This window comes from Solenopsis invicta, chromosome 2, assembly GCF_016802725.1.
Source record: "Solenopsis invicta isolate M01_SB chromosome 2, UNIL_Sinv_3.0, whole genome shotgun sequence".
In the NCBI taxonomy this organism is placed as follows: Eukaryota; Metazoa; Arthropoda; class Insecta; order Hymenoptera; family Formicidae; genus Solenopsis; species Solenopsis invicta.
Window position 1 is genome coordinate 977,362 of NC_052665.1, and position 22,282 is coordinate 999,643.

A 22,282-nucleotide genomic window follows, 5' to 3' on the forward strand; every position below is an offset into this window, starting at 1 on the left:
AGAAAGGGCGGAAGGGAAGAAAGCAGGTTCCTTTCTGTTGCGCGCTGATAACGGGCGAGCATTAATTCCTCTAATCGCTCTCGGTGCCGTGGAGATGCAACGATCTTCAAGCCCGTTCGCGCGTATCTTTAGCCTCGCATCCCGTTGGCTCTTGCATTAGCATAACGGACCTAGTGAAGCCATTTTCCGAGACTTTTTTGCAGTAACGATAACCTAACGTGGTGTTCTTTCAACGTTGATCTTAACGACGCGAATCAACGAAGACGATTCGTCTCTCGTTTTCTTGCCGCGAGCCCCGTTAATAGAGCCGGTTGCCAACGGCTATGTCGTCGTAGTGGTTTAACTTTGCTAAGATTTTACGTTTACGTACACATGGAGCTACATACATGGCCATTGTTATTTATGCAGCAAAGTTTACCAATGTTAGCCATAGAATGTACCGAGGTAGTGCGCCGTTAGTTGCACGGCTATCGATTTGTACGTCGGGTAGGCCATTGCCCTGCGAAATTGCCCGATTCGTTTAGCAAAGACACGTATTTTTTTAATTCCGATAATCCGCTCGCCCTCAGCGAGTGCGACCAAAATTTGAAAAATTTGAAATCGATGATGCTTGAGAATGTCGAAGGTTAACGCGCGAGCGTTACTATCGTCTGAGATAAAGTACATTTCTGTGTCTCCTGCGGCGCTTTGTTATCCTTATTAGCGGATAGAAAGGCGTGGTATCGATTCATATACGAGTGCATCCGCCCGTCGCAGCCAACCCTGCGACGCGCTTATGGTGTATAGTTCCTCAGCTACGAGTGTTACGGATAAAACGAACCCCATGCCAGGGAAACGCTTCCTCGCTATCGACGGGCAATATTTTTGCCTCTCCCTAACCGGATGGAGCCCACCACTCCGTGTTAAATGAACCATTACGCTGGCAATGTTACGCCGTAGCTACGCTTCCTACACAGAAGATCCGGACTTCCGCCGTTAAACAGTATTTAATTTTCCCGAATACGACTTCGTACGTCGTTTACGCACGACCGTATTATTTGGCTTTACGAATATAATAATAATAATAATAATAATAATAATAATAATAATAATACAGCAAAGAGAAAAGTTAAATTTAAGATTAAAGGAAAATCGTGATTATAGTAAGAGCAGCAAAAAACATTAGGTTTATTACGCTTGCGCGTGTTTCTTTTTATGTATTACGTCCAAATTCTTTTTTAATTTATTGTTAGATAAAACGTTGCAAAAATAACTTTGTCGGTGCCAGAATTTTGAAAATCTATAAAGCAACGTGCCTTCGGCAATATCTCTTTGCAACAAGCATTTCAACATGATACAAAACAAAACAAATGTTTTATAATCCAAAAATGTTTTCATCGCAAAGAAACGTAGTGTTTGAACATTAAATGTAAAATAATGCTGTTGTTACGGCAATGTTACGTGCACCGACATTGCAAGAAAATGTCAATGCATCGTAGGTACACAGTGCGTTTTGCGAACAAATGTGATACAGCTGCGTTGCATAATATTTCAAACAGTTCATCTTTCTCTCTTTCTCACTCGCAAATTTAATGGAATTTTTGTGCCCGCCTTTTTTTATTAATTTCACGCTTTGTTCATCTCTGTTTTTATTCATTAAATTTTAAATATATTATCTAAACTGTATCCTACCGTATAAAAAATGTTATTACAGCACTCCAAGAAAGATACTTTTATAAATAAATTCATTTACTTCGCTCTTAATTCTAGAATGTTACTCTAGATAAATTTTCACACAGATGCTAATTCAAGTTTAGTAGAAAATTTTTATTATTAAAATTTTGATAATTAAAAATAATGCAAGACGTTAAAATAGTGTTAGTTAAATTATTCTAACATTTTACAGTTTATAAAGTGGCAAAAAAATTTTTTTTTAATTCTCAATTATGTTGTTGAATTTTCACCTAGAGTAGTATTACGTTGGAAAAATATTTTCACCTAGAGTAGTATAACGTCGGAAAAATATGAACAGCACTCTAAGATTAACATTTTTTTTTTCTTCAAAAACGAAGCGAAAATATGAATTTTACGTTCGCTAATATTTGTGAATCTCATTTAGTTGTGATTTGCATGATTACGCGAAATTCGTCATGCCTTCACGCGGAATGTTATGGTGTCAGTCATATGTATAATCCCCCTCTGTGCGTACAGGGATTAGCATGGTGCAGTAATGCCGACGTTCCGATGGATTTTAGCATTAGGTGGGTTGGGTTAGTCGTAACCAGATTTGCAAGTTAATAATGAATTATTGTACCGTGAATTTCGGGTCAGCCAGCAATAGAATTGCGCCGGACTATCCGCCGGCGGCTATGTTACTACTCGGACGTGCGCTCTGGGACTAATAAAAACGGCTCATTCAAATTTACATTGAGGCAAATATTATTTATGAAATGGTTGCATTAAATAGCTGCCTCTCCTTCGTACATTACAGATACAGATTTGGTTAAATCTTTAGCTTAGCTTCACCTCACTTTAATAGATTAATCAGGCATTAATTTAATCCAAAATATCAGCTGTCATATATTCGGAAAGCGTAGTACAGCCATACAACCGCATTCCAAGTTTCGAAATAAAGTTTGTTTCAAAGGTTTTAACATGACGATCACTTACCAGCAAAGTACGCCAGCATCGCCGTTAGCGCCACAGCCAGGAGGATCAGGGCGATCGAGAAGCATTTCCAGGAGCACCTGTGCGAAGACGTATAAAACAGATTCAACATTCACTTCGTCATTCGATTCGTCCAAAAGTTGGATTTGGCAGAAACGATGAGAAAGGCGAGATATCGGGGAAATGTTGTCTCTTTTCTGCGCGCGCATCATTAACAGAAATTGATAGATAAATACAAGGTAGCTGACTAGAGAATCAGACGAACAAAGTTCGTTCCGTGATATTTTGCCACTCGCACCGTTCTGCCAAGAACGCACATGTATATACTCTCAAATTCTTTGGAGTGAAATCACACTTGGAGAATCTCTCTATTAAGGTGACAGTCCACTCCAAAGAATTTAGAGAGTAGCTAACGCTGAGTTTACGCTCTTCTATGTCTACGCACCTGTGCTGACAGCGTTTATCGATGTGAAAGCGCGACGGCGAATACGGGGAGTAATGCGGCACCGCTGCGGCGCGAAGCGGAAAACCCGGCATCACCATGGCTTGGCCTTGCGCGCCTACCGTGGCGGTACCGCCATTTCCGGCACCACCTAAACCGCCGCCAAGAGAACCCACCGTCACCTGCTGTTGCGGTGGCGGAAGCCTGAAACAACAAGAAACAAACCAAGATGTTAGGCGTACCGTCTAGAGTCTAGAGACGCGATGAAAATCATTGAACGCTTGCGATTACGCTTCGTATACATATAATATCGTGTGTACGTTAAATTACGCAAGATGACACGTCTAAATCAGGTTGCTCGAGGTTTCGACCTCGACGATTCGACCGCCGCAATTAATAACTGCGAGTCGAACGATCGGCTACGACATGACAAATTGTCCGTGCAATTGCGAATCAGAACGGAGGCGACGTCGATTAGTATCTCCCATGTGTCTCGCTTACTGCTGATTATTAGTTAAATTCATGCCGATACTCATCGGCGTATCAGTGCGTCGGGGTAATAAATGGGAGAGATGACTGCGGGCCGCTTGATCCGACGTCGCTTCGAGGGCGATACGCTTCAGCGATAAATCGACGACCGGTATCTGTTTGGCGCACGTGTGCGCCCAGCAGCAGAGGCGGCGAGCGGCGATCGCGCCGCGCGCTACACAGACCGGAGAGCATCGGACGATGCGCGTCCGGGGATGCAGATAACGCCGAGCTTATAAAAGATGCAGATGCCGCCATTAAGCCCGACATGGCAGGCCCCGCGTGTGCGTGCGTATATCACCCGCACGAGACGCGCACGAAACCCGCGGGCTTTCGGAAAATGACGCGTCCGCGGGGGTGACGGGGTCGAGACCCTCTCTCTATCCGTCGGACCCGTGTCAAGGATTTTATTTTCATCATCGGCGATATTTATCTTCGTCCCCTCATCGAGAGGCCCGGATAAGCGCATGGGCATAGCCAGGACCGGATGAAAGACCAACGTCGAAACAAGGATTTAATATGGTGCCCAGGATAAATATAGTTTTCCGATAATCATGCGGACTCATGAATAGCATTATGCGCGCTCCGTGGCTGAAATCCCGTAAGAATAACTCGATTGACAGTACGTCTCTAGGCAGGGGCGTAGAGATAGAGGAAAGGGCAAGGGGAGAGGACTGAAGCGACCAGAAAAAGGAAACAAGCGGGAACTTAACAATGCGCCGCGGCGCCAATATTGGATTTTCCGCTTAAAAATTCACGTAGTATAAAGCCCGAACACGAGCGCGCGCGGCTGCTCGAATCGAATACTTGCGAAAAATCTCTTTCGAGTCGGTTTTACGGCAGGTTCGACGGGAAAGCAGTCAGAAACGTTGGATTTAATCCTGAACTTATCGCCTTAAGGTAACGTTTCACTTTCACGGAATGTAAGCGAAGTGATTTAAAGTGGTTTAAAAAAAGATATTTCCTGGAAGTAACACTCGCGATATATCGATCCTGGAACACTCTTTGCTTTTCCTAAGAACGTTGAAACACTCGAATGACTTTCCTCATTTATCCAGCAGAATCAATTCGGACTCGAGTCGTCTAATAATTTTCGCTTTCCTCGTAAATTCCAAAATCAGATACCTTAAGAATAATTTGTCAATTATATGAAATTATTTTATTTAAACAATATGAAAAGGGGCAATAAAAATAGAATTGACAACACGACTGTTTAATATAACAAAAGTGGCGCATGAACTGTTTTTATTAAAATTCACAGCAAAGTTTATTAAGTATATATTAATTTATGTTTTATAGCAACATATTATATCATTCAACTTTTTAATTTTTAAAAAATACCTAACAAAGATTTATATCAATTTTTTTGGAATAAGTATATATTTTCAGAAACAACGTACTCATGAAATAAGGTCCCATGTATATGGTCATTGTTATAACCATTGTTATTTGTTTGTTATGTATGAAGTGTTTATACTTAGGATAACAATTTTCAACGCTGATTATATCTCTTGGAAAATTAAACTTATATCCAAATAACTAGAAATTTCTAAAAATAAAATATTGATTACAGACCAAATTAAATATAATTATGATGTTTACGAGTCCTAATTAGTTCATCAGTTAATCAATTAATTAGTTCATCAATTAATCAGTTCGATTATCTATTATTATTCTGGTTCAATAACAAAATTATGTTTTAAAACTGAAAATAATTGTGCGCAGTTTAAAGAACTGGAAAATGTATACTATATAAAATCGTATAAGAAATATTAATGATTACTAAGATCTTGCTATGATTATTCGTTGATTTTCTTTTGATCTTTTATTTTATGCTTCAAGATACATCTAATTTGAATATTATTTTAGTTTGTAATTTATTTTCGCGTTAAACTCAGAAAGGTTTGTCAAAAAATGACAAATGCCATGAAAGATTCTAAAGATAAGCTGAGACACAGTTCAGAGATGATCTTCTTCATCCACCTCTTGAAGGAATCGTTGAGACGTGTCGTGTGCCGCGCGTAATTTATAAGTTGCTTAACAAACCCAGTCGGACAAATACCATAAATAATCGCGCTTAGATCCCGACGCTTCGCGATCCTATAAATGTTCGTTCATATTTTCCCGAGCAGGAAGCAATCAAACACGACGTGAAAAAATATCACTGGCAAAAGTCCCGGGCGTTCTTACGCGGCGACGCAGAAAAAAAAGGAAAAACGCGAGAGAAGGAATCCCGCGTAATAAATATTACTTTTTCTTCGGTATCATTAACTTAGAGACGGAGCGAGCGGCGTAAAATTAATTTACTAAAAGTATCGGCGTGCTCGGCGCCCGACAAAAATCGGGGGGAGGAAAAAACTTAATGGCGAAATAATGGGAATTTTTTTTTTCTAAGCTGGAAGATGGCCAAGGGCAGTCTTACTTCTCATCTCTCTGAATCATCCACGCGCGGCAATAGATATACTTCAATATAATTCAAATATAATTCAGTTATATTGAAAAGAAAATGATTAATAACGAGTAAAAAACATGCACTTTGAATACACATAGAGTGTTTCAAGTTTATGCAACTTTTCTTTTTATTTACGCGGTATAGCCGTCAATTAATTTAAAAATAAATTTTCCGAGAACGAGAGTAAGATCGATGGTCCAACGTAAAATGATTCTACCTGACCCGTATGCTTCTGTAGTTCTGTAATTTTAGTATTAATAATATTTATTTTAAAGTTCTAATATGTGTTTATATACTACTATTAATGATTAATATATTATTGAGTAAATTAGTATATTAATGTATTATTGATTAAATTAGTCTGCTAGAATTTTCTCTTTTACGCATTAATTAACTCTCATGATTAATTTATAACGGTTCGCGATTACTTCCGTATTCCGCTAGACTTTTCGAATTGAAGCTCCAGAAGAGTTTTTTCTGGGAAATAAATAAATCTAACTCTCTGGCTCGACTAAGAGCCTCCGGACAGATGTACGGCGCTCCGGTCGGGACAACCGGATTCTTGATTGCACGTAACAGACAAATGAAGCGAGGGGAGTGGCTGAAAACAAGATAAACGACGAAAAAGGAGAGATAGCAAAGCCGGGGATGCACTGCGGAAGAACGGAGTAAGCAGCAATTCGGCGTGTTCACGCCGTGGTCCCTCTCCAAGCTGGGTTAATCCATTTGTGCGAGTAAATCGGTTAGCTGGAATTGGGTTATATTTCCTAATCGATACGATGGATTAAGTTACCGGTTGGTCCGTCCTCTGGCTCGTCGTGGTAACGATGCACGGCTCTTTCTTCGCTAATTATCGTTAGTAGCGGCGGAGAGTACGTGAGAGAAATATAAGTTCCAGCTGAAGCTTCGGTGGAAGATTACAGTGCTACGTAACATCGTAGTTCTACCATATTTGAATACGAATAAAGCGTTTCTAATTATGAGAAAACATTGCTACGCGATATCGACGGACTGTACCTATATACATTTTTCAATCTAATATTTAGTTTACACATCGCGAGAATTTACAAAATTCTACGAAATTGCCGGAATTGCTCGGGGAATGAGAAATTGCAGATCTCAAATCCTCTTCCCTTTGATTCGAACGGTTTGCGATTTTTCTTGTGACAGCTTAATCTAACTTGTCAGGAACGTAAGCGTAAAGCTAAAGCGAGAAGTTGCCGCGGCACGACTTTCGGGAAGGAAGTTCGAAAACGTGCGGATGTTCCTTTAACCAATGTAAAAGTGGGTCGAGGAGCGCCGAGTTTGATCGTCAGCAACCTGGGCGGATTACGCAGTCCCGCTGCGAAGTTAGGATGTTCCTGATCTAAGTTAAGTCGTAGTCCGGTCACGAAAGGACCCACCGTCGCTTTAAGCAGGTAGCTTCGCCAGCCGGGCGACGACGATGGCGGTGGACGTGGATTGTATGAACGTGTACAAAACACCTCCACCGATTAAACCAATTGGACGGCTGTCTGATATATTGGAAGTTAAAGAGGTAATTGCGAGCGGCGTTGCTGCCACATATTGAGTTGAGTGTCGTCTGAGTGGAAGATTGGACTGTTTCAGCTGCGCGGGCTCAGGATAGAATCGAGCGTGTGATCCAATTATGATGTAACGCATGTTCCATCGCAGAAGCGATTGGAAGCGACAAGAGTGCCGTGTAGTTCCTACCATTCAAAACTTTCAAAGCTTCCTTGTGTAGCGAGTCCTTTATTGGGATTTAACGGATGACAGGGTGTAGTCTTTGAAAGAAGTGGAAAACACGTATTAGACAGATATTAAATACTGAACAAAGTATTCAAGCGAAGTCACCCCATTCTCGTTCCATTCTTGATTAACTTATTAGAGTGTGGCGCATACATTCTATACTTTTACCAATTATTTAGTTCTAATTTTTAACAAAATTATTTTATGATTTGAATTATTTGAATTTAATTCCTTTTGGATATTAATATTTAATACATATCTTTGGACACTCTGTCGTGCGCATTTCTTTTCTTTGCAATATCTTATCGAGTATATTTAACATTTATTTTCTAAAAAATAAATAAATATTTTCTAGAGATAATGAAGGATGTGCGAGAATCATTCAATAATTGTTTATGCTTGTAAATGTAAAAGTGATGAAAATTAACAACGATCTATGGTATATGATAAATTTCCAAAAAACAAAGGTAGTAAGTATTAAAAATGCTACATCTATACATTTTTATACATTTTTCTGTCACACTATATCTATGTGTATATGCTCTTCTCTTCAGTAATGAATACATTCCCTAGAAAATCTTTAATACCCATCTTTAATACCCATCGTTCCCTGTCCCTTTGTAAATTCTCTTGTTCGAACTTATCTGTCATCTGAAGTGATGCTTATACCGTAGTAACGTTACTTCGGATAGTCCCCAACCACTAGAAAACATAATGGATCCTTCCGAGAAGAAAAGGGCGTGAAAAATTTCGGAGGTCGCTGATACTCGATCGTTTGTCACGAGCGGCGCTTATCTGCGATCTCCCTCGAGATCGCGTAGCGCAGACGAAGCGCGTTCTAAGGTACGACGATTGTCGACGTAGGAACGTTACCGTGGTCCCGTAGGAGGTACACGTAGGAAGAATCCTAATAAAAATCTGATACCCCGATCCGCGCGCGCGGGTCCAGCCAAACGCCTTTCAAAGGGAAGATAAGATGACAGAGAGACACAGGTAACACGACGCGCCGCAATTGAAATTGAATCCCACTCTCGGGTGAAAAATTACGATCGTTGCTAACACGCCCGGGGGATAATGAAGTCTGCTTTCGCAGCCATTGTTTCGCGAAGGGTAGGTAGAGGTACGTTACGTCGGCGCATATAGTTGCGTGCCGAGCCGCGCCTTCTGACAGCCACGCCACGCCACGCCGCGCTGCTTTCTCTCGCCGCTAACGCGACGCCTCTAATTATTAATTTCGGTCTTTTAATATTAATTAGACTCGCGCGGGTTTGGGCGCGCGAACTCGCGCGCACGCTATGCGCCGTAATGGAACGGCGTGATTACGCCGAGATTATAATTTTAATCGCTCGATTACCACTCCGAGAGAGAGAGAGAGGGAGAGGGAGAGAGAGAGTACCGCCTCGCGGCGGCAGTGGCGACGGCGACTCAGCTCTTGTATGCGTTCCTCGGCACACAGTAATAATAAGTGCGATACCACTGAATATTCAGAGCGACTGTGCCGCGAAGATTCCGCGGTATTACGATTTTAAGACTGCAAGGCGCCTCGTAAACTACGCGCTCGACGCGGAGCTTTATGTCTATTATCTTTAGCTAAACTTCGCGTTTGCGCCTGGATATTAATTCTACGTCGTCATGGAGAACAGAATGTTTGCGCGAACGGCACACGAGTTATTTTCCAATAAAAGATGGATGGGGACGCTATAGATCACGAGGTTTGACGAGGGACCTTTGTCAATCAGCCCCTGACAATCCTGTCAATCTTCGTGCGCGGAGAAAAATCGATAAATAGGATAAAACGGAATGGCGGGGGGGGGGGGGGGGAGATTTTGGACTTAGCTACAAGTTGCTTCATAAGTTTGCATTCACAAAATCTTCCAGCAAAATAGATCCCCGCATATTTTTATACATCATGTACAAACTAGCTGCAAGCCCAAGTAATACCTTCGCAAGAAGTTATCAGATTGCTCCGGGCGAAATTTATGTCGCAATATCATTTTTGAGGATTTTCTCATATTTCGCATAAAGCTACCGTAAGCCTGAGTAATATCGTGAAATGAAATCTCCGTGAATGTTTCCCGCGCGGCGAAACTGATACGGTTATACGTCTATCCGTGCATACGCGTCGCGCATATATGCGCATATATCATTATATTAAACTAATTACAATCGTCAAAAATATTATACCAAACGCTCGGTCGTTTGCGAGATAAAGCAATGATAATGCGCGCTGTCAAGGCTAAAAGCTTTTTTCCGTAAATCTCGCAGTTCGCAACGGAATTACGATCTCTTCGCGTCTACTACGAACTGCCGTGTCGACACTATCAGGCGACGACAGTCGTCGTCCAGTCTCGTAGGCGACGACTGCCGTCGTCGTCGTCGTGCGAACGATCGGTAAGAATGACAGTGTTAATGGTCGACCGTGGTTCTAAACGAGCGCGCGAGGCTCGTTCCCATTGTCGACCGCATACGAGCGAGTAACGCGAGAGACACACCAGAGAGAGCTAATGTCAGTCGTAACGTTATAAAACGCGACACCGGGCAGCTGGTCTACACCCCGCCCGGTAATACAATCCCGCGTAAATCCCGTGCCTTCTCTTCTTCGCCGGCCGTGCGCCAACCAGTTCCCGTTGGTTTATTGCCATCCGGCGTTGTGTTAAAAGGACACCAGCTGCGCGCGCGCGCGCGCCCATGCACCCCGACACACGGGCACAGACGGACAGAAATCGGAGTCCGGAGTTGCGATATTTCGATAAGAGGAGACGAGGGCATCGGCGAAGCTCTTTTCGCCTCCGATCGCTTTATCGCGCGCAAAAATCTCGCGGTCGGTCGCAAGAGTTGCGCGCAGTTTCCGCGTAGCCTCATCGCGAAAAGGTAGATGAATCTTCGAAACGTTTTGACATTTTATCCATAATCAGAAATATCACGTATATGTAATTTATCTTGATAGTTTAATTTGCCAATACGAGCCAACACAGAGGACTACTTTTGCAAGTGCAGGTGAAATGATTCCGTGCCTCGGGCAATTAACGTAGCAGACATTAAATTAAAAAAAAAAAGTTAAATTTAATAAACGTCCGATTATTGGCGCAATATTCCGTAAATTATCTCTACAAAGTGCAATGTTTAAGCATTTGCACATTATTAATACGATGTAAATAAAACGCGATCTCAATGGAACGTTACATACGTGTTTACACCGCGATAAATAACATAAATCTGAAATCGAAACCGTTTTTCTCCATCTGTTTAGTCTCGCGTTAAAATTTCTTTAAATTTTGGTTTCGAGATCGCGGTATAGATAAATAATTGCTTCCCAAATGTTCCACGTACACGTGGAAAATTCCGTTTTATCGCAAACGAAATCCGAGGTCGACGACTCGTCGCGCTGCATAATTCCGCGATAAAGATTCTCCCACCGCGGAGTCATCGCATCGACCGCGCGCCGTCGATTTGTGCGAGGACAAGCATGTTTTCCTCGGGTCGTATTTTTACGACGACGCGTATCGTTCTTCCTTGGAATCATTTCTAGCGCGGAAGAAATATGAATATATTAAGAAAATATTAGACGTGATTTTTACAATATTCCCCCGGTTCTCTCTCTCTCTCTCTCTCTCTCTTCATTCTGCGCGCTGCGGAGCCTCATCCTCGACTTTTCGTTGGGCCACTGCCTATCGATTCCCGCTTACGCGACATTCGGGAATTCCACCCGGGAATTTTCCTCGGACACGACCTACTTCATCGCAGACAAGGTCCGAATTCGGCGATTTGTCCTGCCGCATAATTCCGCGATAAAGTTCCCCCTCCCCCATTCCCCTGCGCGTATTGTGGCAAAAGTTTATTCGAGGGGGACGAGTCTATGTTTTCCTCGCGCCACCCTTAACGCGCTGATGCATTAGCCTCGAAATCACTTCCCGAACGGCTTGCTGCGAGGTTGCGAATCTCGCCGGGCATCACTCCGTGCCGAGGTTCCGCGAGATAGAATCGCGCAAGACGTGAGAGGAATCCCTCGGCCTCCCGTAGACGCGGCACGGCGTATTCGAAGCGAAAATCCAATCTTTCTCGAGCCATTCCGGGGCCCATGCCTCGATAAGGGACGTCATCTCTGTTTCCCTCCTCCTTTTTTCCTCCCCCGCTGAACGTCTTTCTTTATCTTCGAATTTCCGTGTCAATAGTTCAACAATTTCTCCGCAAACCGCCGCCGTTTCTAGAGACTCTCTCTCTCTCTCTCCTTAATAAAAATCACCGCGCAGAAATAATATGCGCGCAATTCGGATTAACTTTATGTTTCAGTAAAATATAGTTTTTTTTTTTACGAAATTATGACGATAACTTCGCGAGGAAAACTGCGTCGCGAAAGATCACGTTACAATGCGTTTCATCGACGCTAAGTCATATCGCGAGGAAGACCGATGAGATCCTGTCTCGCGTGGTACAAAGGCGGGGCATGTTTTTACATTCTTTAACGAGTTCGCAGCCATGAAGTTTATTTCCGTCGAGCGGCTCTTTCAAGTGAAACTTGATCGGTGCAATCTTCACCGATGCAATTACCTCGGATCGTGCGTCAAAGCGTATCACGCTTTTCCATACTTTCCTATGTATTTACTCGCAAGGCAAACTTATGTATTTGCCGTGGAAAAACAAACAAATGGCGAGAGAAGTAGCGTGAGAATTTAATTTCAAGATGCAGTATTCACAATCCGATTATATTCGAGATCGTCTTAGGTCTAGCCTCAGCTTAAGATTCTATTCAGCCGATAAAACGACCGAGTAGCATCTCGAAATCGTATTTAAGACGATCTTAAATACGAGATCGGACTCTGTGAATATTGCCCCATAAGCCGGTGGCTAGATTCGAGAGGCTGTAGTCGGTATTCATAGCCGGTTGTTATATTTAACATCGTCGTCTTAAGTGCTATCTTAAGATGCGATAAACCAATCACCAAAGTGCATTAGTATCTTAAGACTTCATTTAAGACAGATCTAAGAATAAGAGTCGACCATAAATTCCAGCCACATTCTCGATTCCTTCTATTAAAACAAATTGCGCCGGTTCGGTGAAATATTCCGCATAAAGTTGAAGTGCTGCGGAGGTAGATTCCGAGTAGCCTCACCTCCGGGAGAAGTCGCAACTTTTGCCAGAGACGCACGCACATCATTCGGAAGGAAATCGCGAACGATACTCGCGCGAGTATATCGTCGCCAATACGCATGCATCAATACTGCAGCCACGTACGTGGACGCATGAAAAGTTTCTGGTGAGAAAAATATCGTACGTGCCCGCCGCGATCCATGTGGCGGCGTGCTAGGGCGATTGTGCGTCCCTTATTCCGCTTCTTTATTGCGAGCGATCAGAATTGAATAATGCAGTGGACGCGAGCCGGCGGAAGCGGTTCTGCATCGAGGAGCAAAAGCTCTGAACACCATCTTTCCGTACATACGGAGGGAAAGATATACGCATATGTATGTATACATATACATACATAGACGCCAGACACGTATATATATAAAATGCCCAGGAATTCAGGTATATATCAGAGGCGGAGATTTGTTCCCCGCCACGTATATGCGAAAGATACGATGCATATTCTTCTCGCACAATGCAAAGGTTGCTCGATGCGTCGAAAATATCGACTTCCGCGGGGTATGCGCAAATTAGCCTTTAACAGCCCGCGCGAGACGAACGGATGAAATTGCTCGCGTGTGGAGCGTTCAAGGCAGATTGCACGTCAATCGTTATCGGTTAATTGTAGCCTTTTAATTGATTCTTTGCTGCCCCTCTAATTCTAACGACAGAAAGAGAGAGAGAGAGAGAGAGAGAGACCAACGGGCTATTAAATTTATTACATATCACATAATTGACCGCTTTTACGTTGCGAAACGAAAAGTTTGAGTTTAAGTGGAAATAATCAGCAATTATTGCCGGCGTATCTTCCTTTCTTTCGACTTGTGTCAACTGGGGATCGATACTCCCAACGTTTCATTTCCCCGTACGAATTTCAATCCATCGCGCTGTGAAATATACTCGATACAATCCACAAATCCATCCCTCAAATATCATCTGCTCGACCATGCTCGCCGTGCAACTACCAAGCGTGCAATTTACAGACATTAATGAAATTGTTTCCCATATGTATTCGGAATTATTACATACAATCACACACACACACACACACACACACACACACACACACACACACACACACACACACACACACACACACACACACACACACACACACACACACACACACACACACAAAAAAAAAACACACACACACACAAAACACACACACACACACATACGTATACTTTGAAACCGATTCAATTTCGGGGATATAGCTTAAAAATGTACTGACAAGTCTATTACACACAATTTTAAATATGAAATAATACATTTTACAACACGATACAGAATCATTTAAAATCATGTAATGAAACGCTATCGAAATGAAAGTATTGATACATATTTCATTAACTATCAACATGTCAGAATCGTATTATTTTTAATGATTTCAGTCCATTACTTTTCAGCTTAGAATTACTTGCATTTGGCTTTGTAGCACTTAAGCTAGCGCTTGTAGCTTTAGCTTGCAAGCATCATTTGTTTAATTTTCCCATTTAATATTTAATAAACAACAAGGGCGACGCGATGTTTAAAGCGCTGTGAGCGCCAAAGCGACAGCAAACTTGTTGTCGAAAATAAGAGATTACGAACATGAATTTTAATAGCGTAACTTTAAACCCAAAGATAACATAAAGTTAAGTTAAAGCTTACTTGCGAATGTTACGAGACACCGATGTCGCAGTATTAAGATTTTTTTTTTCCTTGACACAAACTCTCTTGTGAAAAATAGACTGTTAAAGAAGGTCAAAAATAACGCTAAATTTGTCGCGAGTGCTAGTTGCGAGATTAACTTGATATAAATGCAGTGTACTATTCCTTGGAAGCTTTCAAGTTTTCTCATTATGACAAACTCCGTTGATTTAACAACAACGGTCTACGTAAAACGTAACAAAGGACATACCGCGCACGTTTTTGTCGTCCCAGTACAGGCGTTACGCGCCATGTAAAAGGTAGCTATACTATATTCAAAATCAGAGTTCGTCCGTATAACAAACGCGTCTCTTGCATACATTCAGTAAATGAATATGATACATGAGACGATTATTTCAATCCTTTTGTACTCCAGAGATGAAATCGTAACCGGGGAAAAATACGATAGCCGTTTATTCTAGGGGATATAATAATAATATAAAAGCGGAGTAGGGCATAATCGAAGTTTCAGCGCGAAGAGCAAGAATGGGAAAAGTTTAATTCTGTTACGATTAAATCTATTAAAAATTGCTCCAACAGAGCGAAGCTGACTTGCCTTGCAATCTCGCTGTCCCGCCGACGAATTAAATAAACAACGCCGAGAAATTAATCAATGCGATATTCGTTGGGCGTTGCTCTCGCAGGAAAGTTTATTTCGCGGCTAAGAAAAATAATCCAATGGAGTGTATCACACCGCCGCGCCACGCCGCGAGCAAAGTTTCCTCGCGAAACGAGTTTCCTCGAAAACTTACCTCGATGGTTATCGCGCGAGGGGTTGCGGTACATTATGCGTATTAGCGGCATATCCCTTAAAAATGGCTCTCGACCTTTATGGATCCCATCAGGCAGTAACGACCAACCGTTCGGCTTCCAAGTCGAAGCACGTTCCGCGACTGTCGCTCGCGACACAGGGCGGCGGTGGATCGGCGGCGGTGGTGCGGCTAGAGATGATCGGTCGAGTTGGGGAAAGAAGGCGCGGCGCGGCGGCCCTTCCCTCCGTGTGTGCGCGGAAGCCATTATTGCGAGACACGGATGGACGATATCCGGGCCCGGAGCGGAGCGGAGCGGAGACCACGTGGAGGCACGTGGAGAGGAGGAGCGGAGGCCGCACGACGGCGACAACGATGACGATGCCAGCTGCGCGATCGCGCGCGTAGAGCAACCAACCCCCGACCTTCGCGCCAACTTCTCACGCGAGCGCGAACTTGTACGCGAGCGGAATCGGAAGGGTGCAGGATTCGGGGAGGTAAGGCTGGATGTATCATCCTCCACGACTCTTCGCAAACTTTGGCAACATTCGATCATCCTCCCCCTCTCCCCTCCACCCTCCACATACACACACACTCTCTCTCTCTCTCTCTCTCTCTCTTTCTCTCTCCACGACCGCCGTGGCAATGAACCGCCTGTCGCATCCCTAACGGCGTGAGTCGACGTGAAGTCGCGCCGGGGCCGAAGAAGAAAGCCGCGAACCGACGCGAAGATGAGGGGGGAGAATATTACACCACGTGTGCCGGTAATAAGACCGCGCACGTGACGATAATGCAAAAATGTCCTCTCAGGCTTCTCCGTCCTGTTTCCCTGCCTCGTTTCCCCTCTCCCACCGTGTTTTCCCTTGTCGTCTCACGACGAAGCTTCTTCACCCTCCCGCGCGCCGTCCGCCCCCTGCGCGCCTTCTCATAGTTCGGAGCGCGTTGGTGTTTTCTGCACTCAAGCGATTAACTTTCATGCGTCCCTTGTGACATTCGATTAAATTGGATTTTTCTTTTATTTTTTATTTGCTTATTGGATTCGAGTGTCTTGAGTGAAGCCGCGAGGGATCGATAGAGCTTAAATATTCGACTATTTATCTATATCGTCCAAATAAAATAGTATAATGAAATCGATGATGAGAATTCAAAGAGAAATAAGGAGAAACACAAAAATATACCAAAAGGATGATAGTAAACTGTTGCATTATTCATACAAAAATAGCATGGTCGATTCCGATAATATCGCTATTTAATCCTCTAGATTAATTTTCTGCTGAAATTACGTAATTATTTCATGGAATATTACTATATCCTTTGCATAATTGGTCGCATGATAGATTAAACAATATACATATAATTTAGTTTTGGTTGTAATAATAGACTATATTTTTCGTTCTTCTACCTGAAAAATTCACGTTTAACATGGGAAACTCGTAAAAAAAAAAAAAACGCGTTTAACAATCACTTTATTTATACTTTAATTAAAAAAAAACAAGTGGCAAATATATATACGATGCATGCAACGTTTTTCTGAAAATATTTCATTTACCTAAAATGTTTTTTAGCAAAAAATATCATTTCCTTGAGAGACTCTGTTTACACGTATATATTTTTTTTGGATAAGAATGCACGCGTATATTTGTTCTTATTTTACATTTCTCTCTGCGGATATTATTCTAATTCACGACAACTATAAATACGACTTGTATATAAAACGGTATAATACTACAAATCAGTTTTTTTTCTCTTTCTTTGAGGAAAATTGAATTGGACAATGTCTCGCAGAGGCCTCCGATATCCCTAGATTCGCGCGCGCGATATCGCGAAACAAAATGTCTCTTATAAACGTCTTTCTCGGCAATAGCCAGCCACCCCATTGATCCTGAAATCGACGGCGTCGTCGGTCAAGCGACGCCTTCTTCCGTCGCGCCGAGGCGAAACAGGGAAAAGTGGAAAACAAAGCGCGGAGCGTACCATTTGATATTTTTAGTCGGGCCACAACGCGCCGCTTCGTTCTCATCCACCCTCGCTACGGCTTTTTGTTCTTGCGCCGTGTCTTTTCGCTCCACGAAGGCGGGACTCAATTTCATCTCGGCCGAGGGAAAGAATAAGAGAAAGCGAGAAAGCCGGCGTGCCGGGTCGCGACGTAATGAAGAAAAATCTTAGGAGGATATTGCAGATAGCGCGCGGGTGGGTGGCTGGGACATTTCCACATACGTAGACGTAACGACTTTCGGGTCGGATGAGCTTGAGGAAGGGTCGATGGGTAGTGAGCCGTACGTGTGTCGCCGTGGCGCATCATTATTTTGAGTGCGACACGTCTGTAGAAATGAGACGCGCGGCGCCGAGACAACGATTCGAAAAAAGAGGAAGAAAATGAGAGGCGGCACTCCGAAGGCCGATCTTTCCTCTAACGATGATGATAACGTCGCCTTAGAACGGCTCGGGCAGAGCCGTGTCACCGATGAGCTTCGCTCAAGCCATTTGCGAAATGCGGCAAACGCCACCGTGGGATCCGTCGTTACCGTCCGCGTGAAAAATCATTGATGGCCAATGATTTTTCATCGACTGCGTTCGATGACGTGAAAATCACGAGGATTGGAACGAGAAACGGAGAGAAATTTGTCTTTACTTTCACTACACATATTTGAGAATAAACATGTCGAAAGAACGTCTCCTCGCCGATACGTTCGATATCGATCGATCACTAGGGCGACACGGTTCGAAGTAATTAGACTCGCGATCACAATTGGACAGCCGCCTATGTTGTTACGCGGTTATACGGCGAGAAAATATCTTCAAGTACACCTTCGACGTCGCGCTATTGTCATCGCGATCGTCGTTTCCGCTTCTGTTTATTCAACGTGCGTTCAGTGTTGACTACAATCTCATAAATGTCGTTTGAAGGAACCTGCGAACAATATTATACGAGGCACACTGTGCTCCAAAAGTGCGTGTTTTGTCACTCCGGCTTGTCCACCGCTTGACACGAAGCGTCTCTCGTCAATCAAATTGGTATAATAATAATAATTTGTCCCTCGCCAGGTTTACTCACGCGCGACACTGCGTGAATCTCGAATTCTATTGAGATTTAGATAACCACCGTTGTACAGATAACAATATTAAACTTCCGCTAAAATTTAGTCACACGTTATTGTCGCGTATATTATCTTTATCGTTCGGGTTATCATTTTTGGTAATTTTTCGCATTTTTATTGAACTACACTTATATTCGTATGTACTTAATAACATTGAGATTTATATTATTATTATTATTATTTCCATTGGAATATTCAAAATGTATCCACAGTTCATAATCCAGAGATTGTTTGGAGTTTATTTTTAAAAAGGGAATTATTAAGGAATAGAGATATAATCACGGACGGTTATCACAATTACATTTATGTAATTGATGAATGTATATTTGGAGTGTACAACAGAATTGCACTGAAGAATAATTAATAAATATTATTTAACGAGATCGAGAATGTAATTAATTAATAAATTAATGAATAAATATGTAGCGTCGACGCGGCGATAGTATTGTGACAAAACGTAATTAATAACTGTCGCTTAGCGAGATACGAAGTGTACGTAATTTAACGAGTGTCGACTATAATCATACTTTTTTTTGTTAGCGGCGATGTTATTCGCAATAACACGGAAAGAGCGTTTATTGTTATTCTTCGGACAGGCGTTATACTCTTTCTTACATAATTAATCATCCCTTCCAGTACTAAAAGTTTTACGGGATATCTCGTTAAAGCGTTTCTCCATCTTTCACCGTCACAAACATATTCTCCCTCCCCCTCCCCCTCCACACGTACATCCACGAACACACAATTTGTTTACCAATATAAATTATATATTAGCAACGGAAGGATGTATAAATTTGATACAGGTTAATCATTTCATGTAATTGTTTGTGCCATATTAAATTTATCCAAGTAATTATTTTGCCGTTCGTACGTTTAAAAAAAATGCTGCGCGCGTAGTTGAAAATATTCCGGGGATGCCACGGCGATGCCCGATCGATTCGATTAACTTGTAAGAAATGGCTACTTCACGTCGTTCATATAAATTGGATTTGGTTAAAGCTCACCCCAAGTTCTGATAATTAACGCTTCCCGCGTCGCTCCCCCCATCCATCGTTCCAGGAGGCGCTTTACTCTTCAGGTGTCCCGGAAAGGCCTGACCTACGACCCCCTGCGACAACCTTAGCCGGCTAAATCTAATTTCGAGGGTTGCGATTGTCCGCTGCATTATATATGTTCTGTCTGCAGGGTCGTTCCCTTGGTCGGCGGGTGGGTGACCGGACTCGGCAGGGATCCCGCAAACCCTCTCGTCCCTTTTCCCCACCGCGTCCCCCGCGCGCGCGAAAAGAACGAACGAGAATAGTAAATTCCGTGGCTCGGTGCACTCTCGGCTGCGCGGTTCGTAGACCAGCGCCCGAGCTAAACACAGCTTTCGCTTTAACTTCTGTATTTTTAGATGAGAGCCGTTTTCTGTGTTTAGCATTACGCGGGAATATTACTCTATTTATAGCCAAATAGCTTTGTTGAACGCCACGTGCCTCGCACTCCTGCATCTCTCTGTTGCCGGAAGGGACGTGTATGCTTCACGATAATTCAAAGGCTAAAATGCGAGTCATTACTCAGCTTGTTAGCCCTGTCGAGCTCCGTTGACAATACACGCGATCATGTCTAATTGCCGTTTCTTCTGAATGATGCCTCCCGTTGCGCTTAATAAAACAATTTTCTCTCACTTTAATCATACTACCATAATACTCGACCAAAAATATAACTAGCAACTATATCTCTTTTCGTATATTTGTAGCATCGTTTCGTAGAAATTACGGCACTTTACGCTCTATTCACTTACTATCTATTTAACCTTCTCTAAAAATAATCCTATAATAGATTTAGAATAGATTCTAGCTCCAATATTCAAACTTCATAAATAATATTCGTAATGCAAGAAATAGGAGAACTGCGATAACTTTGGCTGAATAAGATAATTCAACAATTATAACTTCATTAAATTCACTCATCAAGTCATTCGAGAGATGCTATCAGCAGTACTAAAAGTTAAATTTTGCGAGTACTTTGCAAGGATGGAACAATTGCGATAAAAGATTGATTTGTATTACATATCTAATTGCGCGATACTTGTACGAGTATACATTGTTCAACAATCGCGCGTTCACCTTATCAAAAGAAAATTTATACCTACGTCTAGTAGATTTTTCAAAAGCGCGAGCTATACGCGTATCTCCCCTGTTTCGGCTAAACGTATGCATACTGCTTCTATTTGCTACCACCCCCGACTGTATCGGCGCGTAAGATTTATGATGCCCGCGAGCTCTGTTCGATCTGTTGCAAATCTATCTACGGGCGATATTTTATAAGAGCGTGTACTTTACGGCTTCCCTGGAACTTATCCCGGATGGCACACGATATAAGCTTCTTCTATCCCGGTACGGAATTCCGCGAGCGAGGCTGAGAGAGGAAAATAATGAACGACGTTTCGTGCGCGCAGCCGGAGAGATTCGCAGCTAAATATTTCCAAGGGAGAAGAGTAGAGTGAGAGAAAGAGGCGCCCGCCACCTCGACTCGGTGCTCACGTTATTAATGCCGTTATGAATGTTGAATAGCGCCGTGAAACGTTAAATACACACGTTTCCGACTTCGGCGAATTGTCTTAGTGTTGCGCGTGAAAAGCGACGAAAATAGATTTTAATAATAAGAGAACCGAGGAACGATATCCGCAGGCGATATTACGACAAATAATACGGAATAATAATAATTTATTTACCGAAATTGGCATTTTCATTTTACCTTTCACCTATAGCTTATCTTTCTACGCTTTTGATATTTAGGTAAACTCTTCTTTATTATACGTATATACGATGACCATATGCCCTTATAAAGGATACCGTTTATTTCAGGTAGCTTCAGATTTATTTTTTATTTTTTAAAAACTCAATTTTATGCTTTTTTTCTAACAGTATTAACGGAAAATTCTTTTTTAAGCGATTATTTTTAATATCTATAATAATATCGCACCAATGAGCGAATATTTACGAAAAACAACCAATAAAGTTAATTTCATGCAAAGGCGGGTTATCTCAGGCGTACTGCGCAAGAAAATTTCATAGAGACTTTTGACAGTCACAAATTGGCTTGGAAACATGTAAAAATAGAGAGCCCTAAAATTTTCAGATTTGTTTTTTTGTTTTCCCTAAAAACAAATCACCGAGGTTAAATAACAATTTGCGATATATTCAAATTTTTCTTTCGCTTCAGGTATTCATTGCCCTAAAATCCAATTGCGTCCACGGTCGATTAACTAAGCTTATTGTCAGTTGGATGATTCGCGTTTAATACAGCCCACGTGATATACTTGTAATTTCGAAGGAAAATGGTAATTCACTTGATGAACGCCATTTCTCTGAACGACGCGACTGACAATTAAATTCGCCACTGATTCCGGGAGAGACATTCGCGATTTTGAGATGCCAACGCGACGCGGCTTGCTTTACGCATCCTGTCCGAAGTAGTGCGAGGTGTACCGAGTGAACGCCGGTAAGTCCACCGATGTGGGAGAGAACCGAGCGAGAGAGGAGGGCATTGGCGCTCCTCCTGGGCGGAAGCACTATTTCAACGTAATTGTCGTTTCATCGTTCCCTCTCGTCCGTGCAATGCCATATCTAAGCCGCGGACGTGCCGCCGCGCCAGGGATTCCACCTTCACTTATACACGCGTGCGATATTAATGCCCAGTTATGTCTGCTGCGCCGGTTAGACACACCTAACCAGTGGCGAAATTAACCTTAAGCTCGCCCGGCCGCGCGGTTCGTCGGAAAATGATCGAGAGCGGCACACTCTCTCTTTCTCTCTCTCT

At 42.6% G+C, this 22,282-nt stretch overlaps 1 protein-coding gene across 8 annotated transcripts in view; it reads right to left on the reverse strand.

Annotated features, from left to right (window-relative positions):
- The window catches only part of LOC105196443 (teneurin-a), a 480,887-nt gene that overhangs the window by 37,572 nt on the left and 421,033 nt on the right, over positions 1–22,282 (reverse strand). For all 8 annotated transcript variants that reach the window (XM_039446048.1, XM_039446047.1, XM_039446051.1 and 5 more), the window contains 2 exons: positions 3,092–3,292; positions 2,650–2,726 (listed from right to left, as the gene is read on the reverse strand). In XM_039446048.1, coding sequence (XP_039301982.1) covers positions 2,650–2,726; positions 3,092–3,292 — 278 coding nt within the window. The remainder of the gene's footprint in view (positions 1–2,649; positions 2,727–3,091; positions 3,293–22,282) is intronic.